The 16,465-nt window shown below is 40.7% G+C and overlaps 1 protein-coding gene across 1 annotated transcript in view; it reads right to left on the bottom strand.

The window, feature by feature from the left end:
- Nucleotides 1-955: 955 nt before the first annotated feature.
- The window catches only part of znf598 (zinc finger protein 598), a 30,238-nt gene continuing 14,728 nt past the window's right edge, over nucleotides 956-16,465 (bottom strand). The window contains exons 4-12 of the mRNA XM_034189938.1: nucleotides 15,495-15,706; nucleotides 15,131-15,348; nucleotides 14,922-15,015; nucleotides 14,319-14,500; nucleotides 6,102-6,186; nucleotides 5,133-5,968; nucleotides 3,370-3,532; nucleotides 3,111-3,255; nucleotides 956-3,038 (exon numbers count right to left, since the gene is read on the bottom strand). Of these exons, the coding sequence (XP_034045829.1) occupies nucleotides 2,661-3,038; nucleotides 3,111-3,255; nucleotides 3,370-3,532; nucleotides 5,133-5,968; nucleotides 6,102-6,186; nucleotides 14,319-14,500; nucleotides 14,922-15,015; nucleotides 15,131-15,348; nucleotides 15,495-15,706 (2,313 nt within the window). The 3' untranslated portion in view covers nucleotides 956-2,660. The remainder of the gene's footprint in view (nucleotides 3,039-3,110; nucleotides 3,256-3,369; nucleotides 3,533-5,132; nucleotides 5,969-6,101; nucleotides 6,187-14,318; nucleotides 14,501-14,921; nucleotides 15,016-15,130; nucleotides 15,349-15,494; nucleotides 15,707-16,465) is intronic.

Here is a 16,465-nt window from a genome sequence, read left to right as displayed (position 1 = left end):
AATGGTATATACAACTTCTTCATAACAAAAAAACAAAAGACCTCAGATTAAAAATGAGCTTTGGAAGGATCACTACTTTTAAATATATCATAAAAATAAAGTATTGAATGCCGTTTCGTCAGACATCTATATGGAAGCTGAAGACGGACACTGTTGTGCACGTGTGTAAAATTATGCGACATGCTGCTTTCAGCAGTTATTTCAGCAGCGACATCCTGTTCACATCGGCTCTCCAAAGCTCTTAATTTAAACTCAATTATTAGCAGATGCCAAAAATAAACAAACTGTCCACTTTGAGGTTTGTTTAGTGCTACTGATCAGCAGGTTGATGATGTCATGATCAGTGGTCGTTTCCTCCCACATGCAAATTAGTACTGCAATTATCAATGACTACCCTGATCAAATATTACAATTAGTTTTTTGATTCATCAAGGAATTGGGACTGAGGTTCACTGAAAAAGTACAAAACTGATTTTAACTGAAATGCTCACATTCAGTGCAAAAAAAGGGGTTCAGCCTGAAATAAGACCAGTTACACTTTGCACAGCATCACCATTGTGTCTGTCCACCTTCAAGTCCAACATCCCACACAAACAGCAAATATGGTAATAATCACAGCTCCTGGGTCGGATCCGGCTGATGCTGGTTCTTAGGTGAGTTTGGTTTTGACTATGCTGCAAGGAGTGCTTAAAGTTTCTGAATGCACAGACGGTTTAGTTTTCATCCCTATGGGATGGTAAAAAATAATGCTGACACCAAGCAGAAAGTAGCATTTGAGTGTGCACAGCTCCAACGCATGAAGTGGCTCAGGAGTTGCTCAACCTAAATGGGATGCGTCGGGTGAACGGGTAAAGCAGGATACACCTAACACCCTTCACCATGGTGCACCATTACCTGTCTCTCCCCAAAACAATCAAATGCTGTAAAATAACAGACGCCAATAAGCAGGTGGAGGTTTTAGAGGAATACCATAGACACAGCTCCTTTTATATGAAGCTGACTGGACATTAAATCCACAAATATGTGAAGTTCCACCAAACTTGGTATGTGGCTGATGGTCGTCACCACCCCCCGAGTTGCCCTTAAAAGGTTTGTTTTGACAAAAGACAAAATTCAGATTTTTTACTACAAAATCTAGTCACACTTGGCACACATATGGAGGTGGGTTCTAGACCTGCCAAGACTAAATCAAATTTTCCAAAGGTCAATCAATGGGATCAAAGTCATTAGGATCAAAGTGCTGTAACAGATCAGTTGATCCACGATCCATATATGCCCCCCCAGCTCCGCACACAAATGAACCATGGATTAATTGCAAAGACTACATAATAATGTGAAATACAGAATCACTATGAAATATCAGAAGATGAAGACAGAATATGCTTACTGATCTGAATGAGATCATTCTTCAAAAATCATGTGCCTGCGCAGAAGGATTATATTTATCCTGAAACTGCTATATAAAGTTTGAATTATTACCCCATCACCAGACAATGTAGACATCCTCTTCTTTTTGAAAAAGAATGTAGGTTGCCCCTGAAATTGCACTTTAAGAATTAATTTCAGGAAAAGGTCAAGGAATTTGATTTTCAACACAATTTCAACCAATGTGTCACATACTTCGATTGAGTCCAGAACTGCCCTGGCAAGGTCAACCACAGAGATAAAAGGTCAAGATAACTGGAGGTCAAACTTCAGAATGCCAGACCTCTTACTCTCTTAATGCCCATAGGTACTATTAGCTAATTTATTAAAAACTAGTTATCGTAAGTGGATTAGTGCATTTTATAACCACACCTTGAAAAGTATGTATGCGGAGTGAGGTTGCAAGGATCACGAAATAGTGAAACTCCACACCCAGTTATCAAATAATGCATCAGTCAACCACCAGACCAATTCTAGTGCAGACCAATGTGAACAGAATAAAAAAGAAACTGCAAATTACATTCGACCTCTGAAAAGAAACATTTAACATTAAGACCTCACAGTGCCGAGTAAAGCAAAAAGTTAGAATCTATACATTTAATATGGTCCGAACCTGTCAGTGTGTCACTGCACCTCGCAGACTGCAGGCATTTCCCTCAATGAACTTGGTGCTAATTGGTGCCAAAAAAGAGCAGAAGAAGAGCTTTCAATATTAGGGTTGTTTTCTTTTTTGTTTGTTTGTTTTAAGTAACACCAAGCAGCCCTGTGGGGCCCCTCGTCTCAATTTTAACATTAAAAAAAGAAAACTTTGCAATCTTCTGATCACACTGCAGCACAAAATATACCAAAAATAAAATTTATAGACTTTATCTGGCAGCAACATGTATTCTTCAAGTACAGCCTCAGCTTTCTCCTCTTCTGGTAAATAAATTACCAGTTATGATTAAACATAAGTCCAGCAGCTGCCAGCTGGAAACATCCTCAAGATGCAAGTTGAAATGAAAGAACAAATCATTATGCTTAAAATGTACAACCGTTCACAAAAGCCCATCAATATCATCCTCTGTAAAATGCCTTGAACGCTCTTGAAGTCAACTTTGAAAATCAAACCCACAAACATCTGGGATGGGGGTCACCTGAAAAACAGGTTCCTCTTTTCCACGCTGGCTGATGCAAGGCATCAACAGACAACTTGCTTCATGGGTGCCGATGACAACGAGTAGAACCTCAGGAGGCTAGCTGATGATGCGACTAATCGACTGCAGGGAGGGGAAATCCTCACTCTCTGTGGTGTGAAGGGTCTTATGGAAGTTAATGTCTTTGGGGGCCAGTACCTGTCTGCATGTGGGGCACAGCTGACAGTCCAGCTCAGCTGCCACATTAGCATTAACTGCCAATGTGGGTGCCTGCCAGGCATTCTTATTCCTGTTCTTCCGTCCTCCACCAGCTCCTGACTGCTTCTCCATTGTCTTGGAGTGTCCGTGTGCATATAAGAGCTCCTGCTGCTTGCCAGTGTCCGGCAAGAGCACCAGCAGCTCATTGAAAATGCGACTGAAGTCCTCTCCAAGCAGGTCCTTACAGCTGTGGTGGTACTGAGCTGCTGATATCACACCCTATAGAACAATGAAAGGATGATGAGATAGATCGCTAAAGGAGGGAAGTGATAAAAGTCTAGTTCATGTTACCTTTCGGAACTGTGCAGAATAATTCTTAAACAGGTTGAACTGTGACTCGTCATCATGAAGGTATTTTTTAATGGACTGGATCAACTCCAAGTTCCTCTGCTGGTAGTCTTCTGGTACCAGGTAATTGCCAGACAATTTGGGGGGCCTAGGGCAAAGTACAAACACACTTAGTAGTCCTTTTAGTAGAACGTTTTAGGATTTCAGGCACACAGTTGAAACACAAACAGCTATCTCTGTTGGTCACATATCAATGGCTCACGGGTTAACTGGGGAAGCAGCAAGTTCCAGCACATTGTTGTTGAGGGGAATACCGGTGAAACCAGGAGGAGGCTTTGTGGTCGTGACTCCCAAACCAGGTGGAGGAGGCACAGTGGAGGATGGAGCAGGAGTTGTGGCCTTCATTGGGAATGAGCTCTTGAAACCTGAGGTGAAAACAATGAGACATCAGCATAAGAAAGCAGTTAATATTAACTCAAACATCAAGATGGGAACTGTGGTTTGATACGGTAAAATGCACACAGAAAAAAAATAAGTAAATGACATGCATTTATGTAAGATGTAGAGTTGTGTGGTCTGAGTCCTTCCGTCTTCCTGCTCTGCTTTGTGACAATGTATTGTTGTTAAGAGTGTCGTCACTGCCCTAAAAAAATGAAGGCTTTCGGCAGAGGGAAAAAGTTCCTTGAATGGGCACTTGAGGATAATATGATACACTTTGTTGTTCCATAGGGAATTTTGTTTTGGGCTTGTGCTGCATACATATGCCTTCACAGTACAATAAAAATAAAAACAATATACACAGAAGACTGATAGACAGACAACACAGAAATACAAGTAATAGCATGCACAACAAACTGACATCACAACAATGTATCCCATCTTTCTCCCACTTGACAAGCACCAGGCATTCATTAACACTATTGCAAGCAACCCATAAACACCATAGAACCACTGCAGAATTAATCATGCCTCAGGCAACATCATTAAAAGTTTGAATGAAGTAGGCACAAAGTTGTTTTTTTTTTAACTGTTAAGTGTATAGGACATGTGTAGAGTCAGTCACTATTTTCTGAGCCAGCCTCAGGACAGACTGGTTATACATAAATTGAAGGGGCTGGTAATCCTAATAACCACCATAGTTTTGTGAATCAGATGACTGAGCTTAGTTTAAAGTTGCACAGTGAAGTTGCCCAACCAGACTGCCATCCTATACCTGACTACACTCTTTAATACAGTCTGATTGAATAACATCATTTTCTGGTCCACACCAAACACTCTGAGTGCATAAAAAACAAAGTCTGCTGTAAGCAGGAACACAGACTATCTACATGGCGCTTACAACTAAAGGTGTTGTCCAAGTGAGCAAATCTGACTGATGTGTCATGTATGACCACAGGACTATGGTCCCACACTGACCTGGGGCCCAGGACCATCTCTTTGATAGTGGCCACATCTGTGTGTGTAATGTTTCTGCGGCCAAAGTTATCTCAGCTGTTACACACTCCAAGCAGTACAAAATTTGCATACAGGCTGTTTATTTGCTCTCATTGACACATTCAACCAAATATTATAGCATAATGTCAATTTCTGCTTCAAAAAAGGAATAAATCAAAGAAATTGATGAAATCCTAATATTGTCATGGTATTCATGTTCATGGTAAGTGTATATAAACCTCTGACTACAATGATGTGTGAAAATGACATTTGTTGAGATTTAAAATCTGGATTCAACACAACTGTGTGAACAGAACACGTTATTGTCTACATCAGGAGTCACCAACCCTGTTCCTGGAAGGCCCCTGCCCTACCCGTTTTCCACGGCTCCTCAAGTCACACCTGATTTTTTTTTTTTTTTTTTTTTTTTAAAGTGGTGTTGTGCAGCTCTTGATTGGCTGAGCACGCCTGATACAGTTAACTGCCTGGGAGTGGAACAGGGAGAGACAGAAAACATGTAGGGCAAGTGCCCTCTACAAACAGGGTTGGTGACCCCTGGTCTACGTCATAGCCCGTGCTGGATTTTTGTACCTGGTGGTGGTTTCTTTGTCTTGAGGGCAGGGAAGTCTTCATCTTGGTCAAGAGAGGAATCCTTACAAACTGTTAACTTCTCCATGTGACCATTAGCTAATCCGCTTGGAAGCATTTCCATCATGGCTGTCACATCAGTGGGAGGGGTGGGGTTCTCAGGAACATTCTCCTTTTGTGAAGCCTTTTCCACTAAGACAGTATTTCCAGCTGGCATCGTCCCTGAACCTGCAGGTGTGGAAGGAGCTGATGGGTTCTTCTGTTTTTTCTTTTTGCTAGCTTTAGAAGTAGAGATATTCGTGCTGGGGGTCTGGTTTAGAGTGCTGGAAACCGAAGTTGAGGGTTTAGCGTTTCCATCTTTAACTGTGAGCAGGGTTGAGATGTCCAACATGGTGCACACAGAACGGAACTCTTGCTGGGTCATTCCACTACTTTCATAATCATCGGATGGAGACTGGTCAGACTTTGCTTTCCCGCTCTCCCCAACTTTCTTTTTTCTCTGTGAAAAAGAGGAGCTGGAAGAGGAGAGGAGCTTAGGAGCAGAAACGGTTGAAACAGGAACAGGATGTCTGGATGAGGGTGGAAGGGTCTGGTTTGTCGGCTTGACCCCAGCAGTATGGTTGGACCAAGCCGAACTTCTGACTGCTGCTGGTCTGGTGGGCCGGACATTGGACACAAGAACAGGGAAATCCTCCTCTTTGAACGAGGAATGTGTTTTAGGTGGGGCAGAGTAGGCTGGAGTCAGCGTGGCCGCCACACTGACGCCTGGCAGACTAGGAAAGTCATCTTCCTTCAGAGCTTCATTGATTGCTGCAACATTTGCAGTGGTTGACTTTACACTGAAAGGGTACATAAACACACCACCAGCAGAAATATATAATGTTTAAGTAAACCACATGTATGTCAGACTTTAATGATGCACTTAAAGTTAAGTGTAGGCAAAGCAAACTTGTCTTTGTATTCCTTCAATACCTCGATGCAGATGTAGCAGCTGTGGCACCCAAAGTTGGGAAGTCATCTTCTTCATCCAGTGGATTAGTACTCTGCATGGTCCTTACTGTTATAGAAGTGAAAAGATTTCTTGTTGTCTTTCAAATAATGTGAATATGAACACAGACAAAACCAGGTAACCTTTAAAAGAAAGATGCCAATGCTGATGATCACAATTCTGTCACCATCTTTACTGAAACACTGAAAATGTAAAGAGAATTTGCACATTTCTATCAATTATTTGCAGACTAGACAGAATACAGAATAAACAAACACCTGGGAAGAAAACAAGACACACATGCGCAGAGTGTGCCCAGATCTTATCCTGATTTAAGATGAATTCATGCTGCAGGTTGTGTAACACCTCGATGATATATGTAACAGAAATAAGCCAAATCTTCGATTCGATTACAAAAAATGTTCGAGGCAAATTCTGTGCCTCGAAGCTTCGTTTAACGTTGTAGTACATATGCTAGGCCTGTGTGTGGCACTGTAACATCCACAGAAAAACAAACAGAAGAAGACTAGAGCATGCATGAGCCCACTGATCTCTATATACAGTGAGGAAAATAAGTATTTGAACACCCTGCAATTTTGCAAGTTCTCCCACTTAGAAATCATGGAGGAGTCTGAAATTTTCATTTTAGGTGCATGTCCACTGTGCGAGACATAATCTTAAAAAAAAAAAAATCTGGAAATCACAATGGATGATTTTTTTTTAAATAATTTATTTGTATGTTACTGCTGCAAATAAGTATTTGAACACTTGTGAAAATCAATGTTAATATGTGGTACAGTAGCCTTTGTTTGCAATTACAGAGGTTGAACATTTCCTGTAGTTTTCCACCAGGTCTGCACACACTGCAGCAGGGATTTTTGGTCCACTCCTCCATACAGAAAATTTTGAGAATACAAGTGCCCTGTGGTGTATTCTGGTGCATTCTTTGGACCTGAAACAGCTGTTAAATTTCTCTTGTGATCTCATGCAGTATGGCACAACATGTGGCTTTTGACTGCATGTTGTGCCATCCTGTAGGAGCATGTACAGAATATAACACCACAATAGTTTACAAATACAGCTAAATCTTCATGAAAACTTTAGTTTGTTTGTGATTGGGCTCAAAGACTAGGCAATAAAAAAATCATAACTCTAAACTAAAATGTTATAAATAACTTCATAACTGCTTTCAGACGAGGTAAAGAGATATCATATCATAATATCATACCATAATACTGAAGCCACTCAATTACTATTATTCATTCAATAATGCACACCAATAAAATGTTAAATTTGTTTAAATTATCCATCTCAGTCTGAGCCCAAACACCTCTAAGAATCTGAACCTGATTTATTTTTTTATTTTATACAGAAATTTATTTATTGACATACCTTGATTAACATACCTTATAGTAAAAAAGCCACATATTCTTGTGTAAATTCCTGTAAATCCACTCAAAGCCACTGTCTTTTTCCCATGAAAAACGTCTACATTAATAAAAACTCATTTAGTCCAGCAGATATGCGTCAATTTTCGATAGAATCGTTCACTTCCGGATAGAAGCATGAAATTTGGCACAAATGTAGCTATCTATGTCCTCTTTCATATAAAAGCAAGACCCGCCTCAGATCTTGCACGGTTCTTGCGTTATTCAAGATGGCGTCCAAGATGGCTGCCAAAAATTACTTTTTTGCAAATAACTCAAAACTATGACTAGTTAGAGCAAAATATTGTATTACTAGTGAATAGAAATATGGCTATTCTGCACATTTTAAGCATAGTTACATGTCTGTATGATGCACAGTTCCTGAGATACACCATTGCAAAGTTTAAAGGATTCCAAGAAATCTGATATATAAGGGCTTAATCTATAACCATACAAATGTACAAGCATTTACTGTCCTACAGCATAAAATGCAAAGTCATGTCTAATCCAGACAATTTTCAGATCAAAGTTAAATGAACAAGCTAAGCCATATAACTCTTAAACTCCTATTTTAAGCTTGACAAAAAGGAAGATATTAACAAACATCATGAAATGACAATTACGAAATACAAATCATCGCAACTACACTACATTAGTTGATGACATGCACCACCACAATGACATAAAGAGGTGCAACTCAAATTTGCCTTGAAACATTTGCACAAGCCTCTGCAAGCTTTCTTACAACTGCAGTTAATGAGCTCTTGGCACACTTTTGATGCTTCTGGCAGAGCGCTCCACTTGGGAGTAAATCTGCCCTGACACCTCTCCCAACCCTAATCTGTGACATCTAGAATATCTTGCTGGGATTTCAGAGCTTGTCCCCAGATAATGTCCAGGCTGAAATGCAGCACGTTTAATGTGCTCTCTAAGGGCTGCCTTGGTTGGTGGAATGCTCTCCAGTGACTGTCTGCCTTGGGCAAAAAGAGTTTGATGAGCTTTGTCAACATCTGACAGACGACATGTGCGACTGTACATCACCACTGTAAACCTCTCTAGGGCAGCTTCATCTTCAGGTGTAATGGTGTCCTGCCTTGAACTTAGCCTGTCTAAGACCGTAGTCAACTCTGGCACAACATTCCAGGCATCAAAGGCAGACTTCTTGCCTTTCCCAGCAAAGAAGGAGGTGGTGTCTGAACCACTGAATGCATGGAAGAAAGGTAACGCCTTGCTTCTGTTTGGTCCAAGAGCACTTGCTAGACTGTTGGCTGATATGTATGTCAGAGATTTTCCAAGACCATATGCAAGCCAGAGGTTAATGTTGAGTTGGTTCACATATGCAACAGCAAGAACAACGACATCTGTATCCACTGTCCTTATCAAAATTCGACTGAAGCCCTGTGCAGCACCATGAGCAGCACGCAAAAACATTCTTGTATCAGCTTCCTCATGGTTTGCTGGATTGATAGCACTAGTATCAACTGAACAATTAGTCACAACAGCTTGATTCAGCGTGGAGATAACAACAGTGTCTTTCACATCCAGTGTAACAACTGCTCAACTTAGGAAGTGAAAGAGTTCCACCTTGTTTTCTGAGCAGCGTAGGAAGGTTTGCCAATTACTTGGAATTGCAGTTTCTGGTAGTACTTTTTTTTTTCGAATACCTACTCCTCTGGAAGTTCTGGTGGATTCCTTGAGGCCGTTTTCTAGATATCTGTCCCAAACAGTATCAATACGTTTGATATCTTTTGCCTGCTTTGCAATGTAAGTTGATACTTACTATTAATTGATCAAATGTCTGAACACATTGTCACAAACTTGAAAAAATATTTTGTATAATATGGAAATGTGTGATTGTGTTTATTGTCTGTTTACAGGTATAATTTTTTAATAAAGTTTGTATACAAAATCACCCAGCTATTAGTGTTACATTGAATATACAAAGATCTGCTACTGTTAATTGATTAAAAAAAAATGTATCTTTAAAACTATTCATGCTACGAGCTTGTAATTAGGCTCAAAATGTGCAGAATAGCCATATTTCTATACAATGGTAATACAATATTTTGCTCTAACTAGTCATAGTTTTGAGTTATTTGCCAAAAACAGATTTTTGGCGGCCATCTTGGACGCCATCTTGAATAACGCAAGAACCATGCAAGATCTGAGGTGGGTCTTGCTTTTATATGAAAGAGGACATAATTAGCTACATTTGTGCCAAATTTCATGCTTTTATCCGGAAGTGAACGATTCTTCTACATATCCGCTGGACTAATTTACATTCTTGTGTAAATTCATGCAGCCTAAATCCATTCAAAGCCAGTCTTTTTTCCCAAAGTAAGTTTAGATTAATGAAAAAAGTCTCATACGTAATCTTTTCTAAAATCCTGTCTGAACAGCACAATGTTTATTTTCCAGACAGAAAAATTCTTACCGTGTTTCCTGAGGGCACAGTTCACTTTTCCCGTTTCTTTCATCTTTCAGGTGTGTTGATGAAGCCAGCGTCAATTCCACAGATTCTTGTCCTTATCAGACTTTTTCAAACAATCTTTCTCGCCATCTTCTCTCTGTCCGACGTCGGTCCGTGACAGAGACATGCTGCACAAGTCTTCTTTTAAAACTTTAGCGCTCTAAAGGTTTGCGATGTCCACATGCTACCTTTAGCTAAAGCTTTGTGTAGGAGACACACAGCGTCGCCGCAGCAACCAACCAATCTCGCTTTACGACAACTGTTGCAACAGCCAGGCTTTTTCTTTTCCTCCGTGTCCGCGGACTGCCGCGGTCTTATAAAACTTGCACGATGTCGTTAAAAAAAGAACACATTGCGGTAGACATTTTAAAAACTCAGTGACAATCATGATTACAGAGTAAAACACTAACACCTCCCCCCCATGATGAAATCCGCGGAATTTCGCGGATCCACGGATTTTTCACAGCCCTGCATTTCTTTTAGACGGCAAGAATTTACAAAAAGACGGAAAACCGTCCAAATATGGCGAATAAGCATCCCTGAGATCTTCTCTAGATCTTTCAGGTTTGGAGTTTCGGCTCCCACCAAAGATTTTCTATTGAGTTCAGGTCTGGAGACTGGCCAGGCCACTCCAGGACCTTGAAATGCTTCTTACGGAGCTCCTCAGTTGCCCTGGCTGTGTGTTTGGGGTCATTGTCATGCTGGAAGACCCAGCCATGACAAATCTTCAATGCTGTAACTGAGGGAAGTTGGTTGTTTGCCAAAATCTCAGAATATATGACCCCATCCATCCTCCCTTCAATACGGTGCAGTCGTCCTGTCCCCTTTGCAGAAGAGCACCCCCAGAGTATGATGTTTCCACCCCCATGCTTCACAGTGGGATGGTTTTCTTGGGGTTGTTCTCATTCTCTAAACATGGAAAGTGGAGTTGATTCCAAAAAGCTCTATTCTGGTCTCATCTGACCACATGACCTTCTCCCATGCCTCCTCTGGATCATCCAGATGGTCACTGGTGAACTTCAAATGGGCCTGGACATGTGCTGGCTTGAGCAGGGGGACCTTGCTGCCCTGCAGGATTTTAAACCATGACAGCATCATGTGTTACTAATGTAATCTTTGTGACTGTGGTCCCAGCTCTCTTCAGGTCATTGACCAGGTCCTCCTGTGTAGTTCTGAGCTTTCTCAGACTCACCCTTACCCCACAAAGTGAGATCTTGCATGGAATCCCAGACCAAGGGAGATTGACAGTCATCTTGTGTTTCTTCCACTTTCTAATAAATAATCATAACAGTTGTTGTCTTCTACCAAGCTGCTTGCCTGTTGTCCTGTAGTCCATCCCAGCCTTGTGCAGGTCTACAGTTTTGTCCCTGGTGTCCTTAGACAGCTCTTTGGTCTTGGCTATGATGGACAGGTTGGAGTGTGATTGATTGAGTTTGTGAACAGGTGTCTTTTATACAGATAACAAGTTCAAACAGGTGCAATTAATACAGGTAAAGAGTGCAGAATAAGAGGGCTTCTTAAAGAAAAATTAACAGGTCTGTGAGAACCAGAATTCTTGCTGGTTGGTAGGGGATCAAATACTTATTTGCAGCAGTAACATACAAATAAATTATAAAAAAAAAGTCATACATTGTGATTTCTGGATTTGTTTTTTTTTGTTGTTTTTTTTTAGATTATGTTTCTCACAGTGGACATGCACCTAAGATGAAAACTTCAGACCCCTCCATGATTTCTAAGTGGGAGAACTTGCAAAACCGCAGGGTGTTCAAATACTTATTTTCCTCACTGTATTACTGGATCGCTCATTGGCCAATATTTTTTAAGCAAGCCGGCTGCCATATTACCACTCCAATGTCCTGCTCCTAAACCCTCTTTTCTACTGATCTTTAATGAGGTGCACGCAACTTTAATTTTGTTAAAAAATACCTTCATGTGCAGCTATAAACTGCGCAAATAGCCAGATCAAAGGCTGTGGATGAACATTTCACCTGTGAGTATGCATGAAATGGGAAGTAATTAACAACAATTTGAAGAGTTCTATCCCTTATTCCAGCATATAGGCAAAGATAATAAAAATAATACTAAGTGGCTTATTAATACAACATGTGTAGCCACATGTTGCATTTTGTGTTAGACAAACTATTTTAAGACATTTATTAGGTCTACTTGTGCATAGTTTTGGAGCTTTAAGTGTTGTTGCTACGAGCTTTATTACTTATATTAGGCTGAAGCTCAGAGCTGCTGTGTGTAATAATGTTGTCATTACAGGGAAAACTAACTCCTGTAGTGCAACTATTTAAAAAAATCCACTGTTTCTGTATTATCCATCATGATATTTGTTATCCATCCACTTTTGTTCATGATATGGTACCAGTATATACACACACACACACACACACACACACACACACACACACACACACACACACACACGAGTAAGTGAGAATGGAAGGGAAGAAAGTGTCAAAGTAATAAAAGACAGAAAGAAAACAAATCAAATAGCTGATCGTGGCAGGCATAGGAGGGATCAATCTTACATTGATCAGTGGCATGAGCCATGTAAGTGCTAATCAAATTAGCACAATAGCTACAGCTTTTCAACACGACACAGTGTGAAATAAAGCCTTTAAGGAGAAAAATGGTCCATGCTGATCATCTGAAATAGCTTACTGCGCATTTAAAATGAAGCAGTGTGATTGTTTGTTTGTTTACAAAAAAAAACAAAAAAAAAAAAAACAAAGTTTCGTCCGCTGCCTGCTCTCCGTGGAGAGTGGCTATTCATGCGGCAGCCGGTGGCTGTCTCCCTGCCCGGTGTGAGCGGCTCAGCAGCACTGCCCTCACAGCTCCGTCCGGCCACACTGACAGTCTCTGGAAGAAGTCCACTCTTCTTTCTGTGTTTTGCTCAGACTCGCACTGAGTGTTTCACTTTTTAGGGCAACACACAATGCTTCACAACACACGGTAACTCAAATAAAATAATAATTTTAAAAAAACCTGACTGCGAGGCTTGCATGTTCAACCTGTAGCTGAAATGCATTGGCTGGATCGCAGAGAAAGAGGGATTAAAAGAAAAAACAAACACACGCAGGGACCCAGTTCACCAACCTTAAATAAATAAATAGAAAACTTAAAATGGTTAAATTTTACAAGTTGGGGGAAACACAAAACAGAAAGCCACATCCCATCACCATTTCAGCAAAATGTCAAGACTTTGGCTGAGTTCCTGACACCAGAAAAGATCCAAAACATGTAAAGATGTGAAAAAATAAATGATTACCCAGGAAAACAGAAAGGGATACATTAAATTTGACAATCTCCGTGATGACGCAGCGACACTGTGCCATTGCTTAGGAAGAGCCCTGGACTGTTGATGATGTTAAAAACGCAAAAGTACTTTTTAGCCAATTACTCAATTAATCGCCAGAATAATCAATAGAATACTGAATTATTAAAATAATTGATATCTGCAGCCCTTCAGACCAGCGGATCCTCAGTTCAAAACCTGCACCCTCTTGGCCCTTTCTGGAACAAGTTGCCCACCCCTGCTCTAGCTGCTCCCGGTGTGTAGTTAGCACCTTGCATGGCAGCACCCTGACATCGGTGTGTGAGTGCGTCTGTGTGAATACGAGTCATTATTGTAAAACACTAAGCTTCTGATGCAAATGGAAAAGTACTATATAAATGCAGTGCAGTTACGCACAATCGCCTTGATAACATTCTTTTCAAAATACCTTTTGTAGTGCAGCAGTAAGTAATGCTCATTATGCCCCATTTTTGCAAAGTTCACAGACTCTGCTGTTTATTTTTACAATTAGAATATTTCTGTAATTGTTTTTAAGACTGAATGTTTTGTTCTTCAGTGTTTTCATTTCTGTAAGCCTGTGCTTCTATTTGAAATTGGCAATAATTTTCAAAAAATTATGTTAGCCATTAATTTAATCACAAACCTTGTAATTAAGTGTTTTAATCACCTGACAGCACTAATCATCATCATTATAATTATTATTGACTATTTGTAAAATTTAAGAATAAAAGTAACATTGCCTAAAAACCAGGTGCTTCATGCACTACATACTGCAAGTCTTATTTTATTTTATTCAAATTGGCCTTTTCACACTGTTGGCGCTCGTTATACGCAGCTGCACCTCGTCACCAAACCCGCGTACATTACAGCAGTAATAGGACAAGTGGGTCTCTCATTCTACTTGTCCTATAGGATAAGTCTGAAAATGCTTAATGTCTATGCCCACTACAGCACTAATTCAGTAGGAGCTACTGGTCCTTCAGCAGAGAACTCTGTTTACCTGGAGGTTTCCCTGCTGGATTGGTAGTCTTTTGTTTGGAATCATCTGGTTCAGTTCTCTCAAGTTGCTCCTCCCTAGCAAGTCTGGGTGCATTTCTTTCATTCGCCACCCCTCTGTCCACCTGTTGGTGATGTGCCATGGATGCCCTCATAGCAGCTGCCAGCTCTCTGTTTTCTTCTTCTCTGCATGGACAAATCAGAAAGCAAGAAACCGGCATTCATAAAAAGAAATGTCTGTGGTGACATACTGGAATTTGCCAGCAATGCTGCAATAAACATAATGCAGCATGAACATTTCAAAACTTAAAGTACAATGAAACAAATGTTGCACACTGCTGTGTGTACAATACAGTTACAGGACAATGACCATGCCATGCTGCCATTCATCAAATTGTTGCCATGTTCACACCTCAATAAACAACAGCACTTGATGCACACTGCACATGATCATATGCAAACCTGCATCTAGTCTCTTGTACAGCATGTCCATTTGTTACTGGACACCAGTACAACAGCAAACAAAGCTTATGCCCGACCTGCATTACTTCAATAGCATGGTAGTTGTCATATTTAATACTTAGTAAACATACTCAATCAGACTTACCGGATGTACCTCCAACTCTTCTGTCTGCCCTGATGTCTCCCTCTTCCCCCTCGATTATGACGTGCCTCCTCATAGTCCTCACCCGTCACCAGACCTGACAGCATATGCAAAGACTGCACTTCACATTTACTTCCTTCAAACTACAGCTGCACTATGTAAATAATAAGCTTTGTCGAGAAGGAATTTTCATCGCCATCATTCATTTTTACCTTCATTTCTCCTCTGTTGCCTTGGAGCGTAGGTAAACTGGAGGTCGATGTGGCGGTTTTGTCGTGCCTCTGCCCTGCTTTTGCTGTGTGCCGCAGCCTTGTGAGCTTTGTAGTCAATCTCAGTACGGAACGCATGTGTGAATTGTTCAGTAGCGCAGCGGCCTTCCTCGCACAGATAATGAGCATCTCTGAAGTGCTCGCTCAGGTATTGGTAATCACTATGAAGGAAAAAACAAATAAAATGCATCCTAGTTAGAATCTGCATGTACAAATAATTATGAACAAAACTTAAAAAAGGACTGTTGCAAAGCCACTGTGCTCTTGTTAAATGGAGGACAAATGGGTTTTCACAGTGTGTACACACCTGTAATATTCCTGAGAACCATCTACATCACAGAAATGGCAAAAGTAGTGGTCTCTCCGCAAGTGTTTAAGTAGCTCATCATTGTCAAGGTAACGGTCATCACAGAACTCGCAGAGTGGGTGGCCTCTATGACTGGTGTCATCAGGGTCTCCATGTGCACGATGACGGGCCAGTTCTTTACGGTTATACCACTTCCTCTCATAGGGGAAGATCTGGCGGGAGAAGTAATGTGTAAGACAGCGGCAGAAGTGAGCGGAGGACGTGAATTCATTCTTTTTTTGGGGAGGTGAACTTCACCTCTGCTGCTGAAGCGAATGGCTTCACTTGCGCTCTAACTATGAGCTCTGTCTACGAGCCATGGCGCTCGGTCTATACATTTCCCCATGCAGACCTCACAGTCGGTTAATAATCCTTTGTTATTACAGTAGCAAAAGGAAAATACTACACAGTAACACTAGATTAATCGCAATATATGACTTGTGTTCATATAACAATGTTGGCAACATGATGCTAACATAGGTTAGCATAGGTTCCACAAGCACAGTGCCACACTTAAGACAATTCCATCCCAACAGCATCTAATGACACGGGGGGGAATACTGCGTTTCTATTTCTGCTTTGAGGTTTCACTGTTGGTGGAACAGAGGCTGCTCAGAAACACGTATGAATTTTTCATTTCTGTAAATATTTTCCAACTCCAAGCTGTATAAACTCAAATGCTTAGTAGGTTTAAGCATTCACAGGTTTGAGTAATGAGGGAGTGATTAACACCGTATATCACGATGTGCATAATTTTTTAGGCAGCTTCTTTCCATTTACACTCAAAAACTGTAAAATGCCATTCAGAGGGATGCAATACTCTTAAAATAGGTAAGCTATTGAGGTGTGATCACAGAACAATCAATTTGTTGCAAATGGTCAATAGGGTCACAAGAGCAGGCGTGAAGCAGGTGAAGTGAATTTAATACGTT

Source organism: Thalassophryne amazonica, chromosome 16 (genome assembly GCF_902500255.1).
Source record: "Thalassophryne amazonica chromosome 16, fThaAma1.1, whole genome shotgun sequence".
Classification (NCBI taxonomy): Eukaryota; Metazoa; Chordata; class Actinopteri; order Batrachoidiformes; family Batrachoididae; genus Thalassophryne; species Thalassophryne amazonica.
The sequence above is the reverse complement of the archived record's forward strand: the minus strand, read 5'-3'. Positions and strand labels throughout refer to the sequence as shown.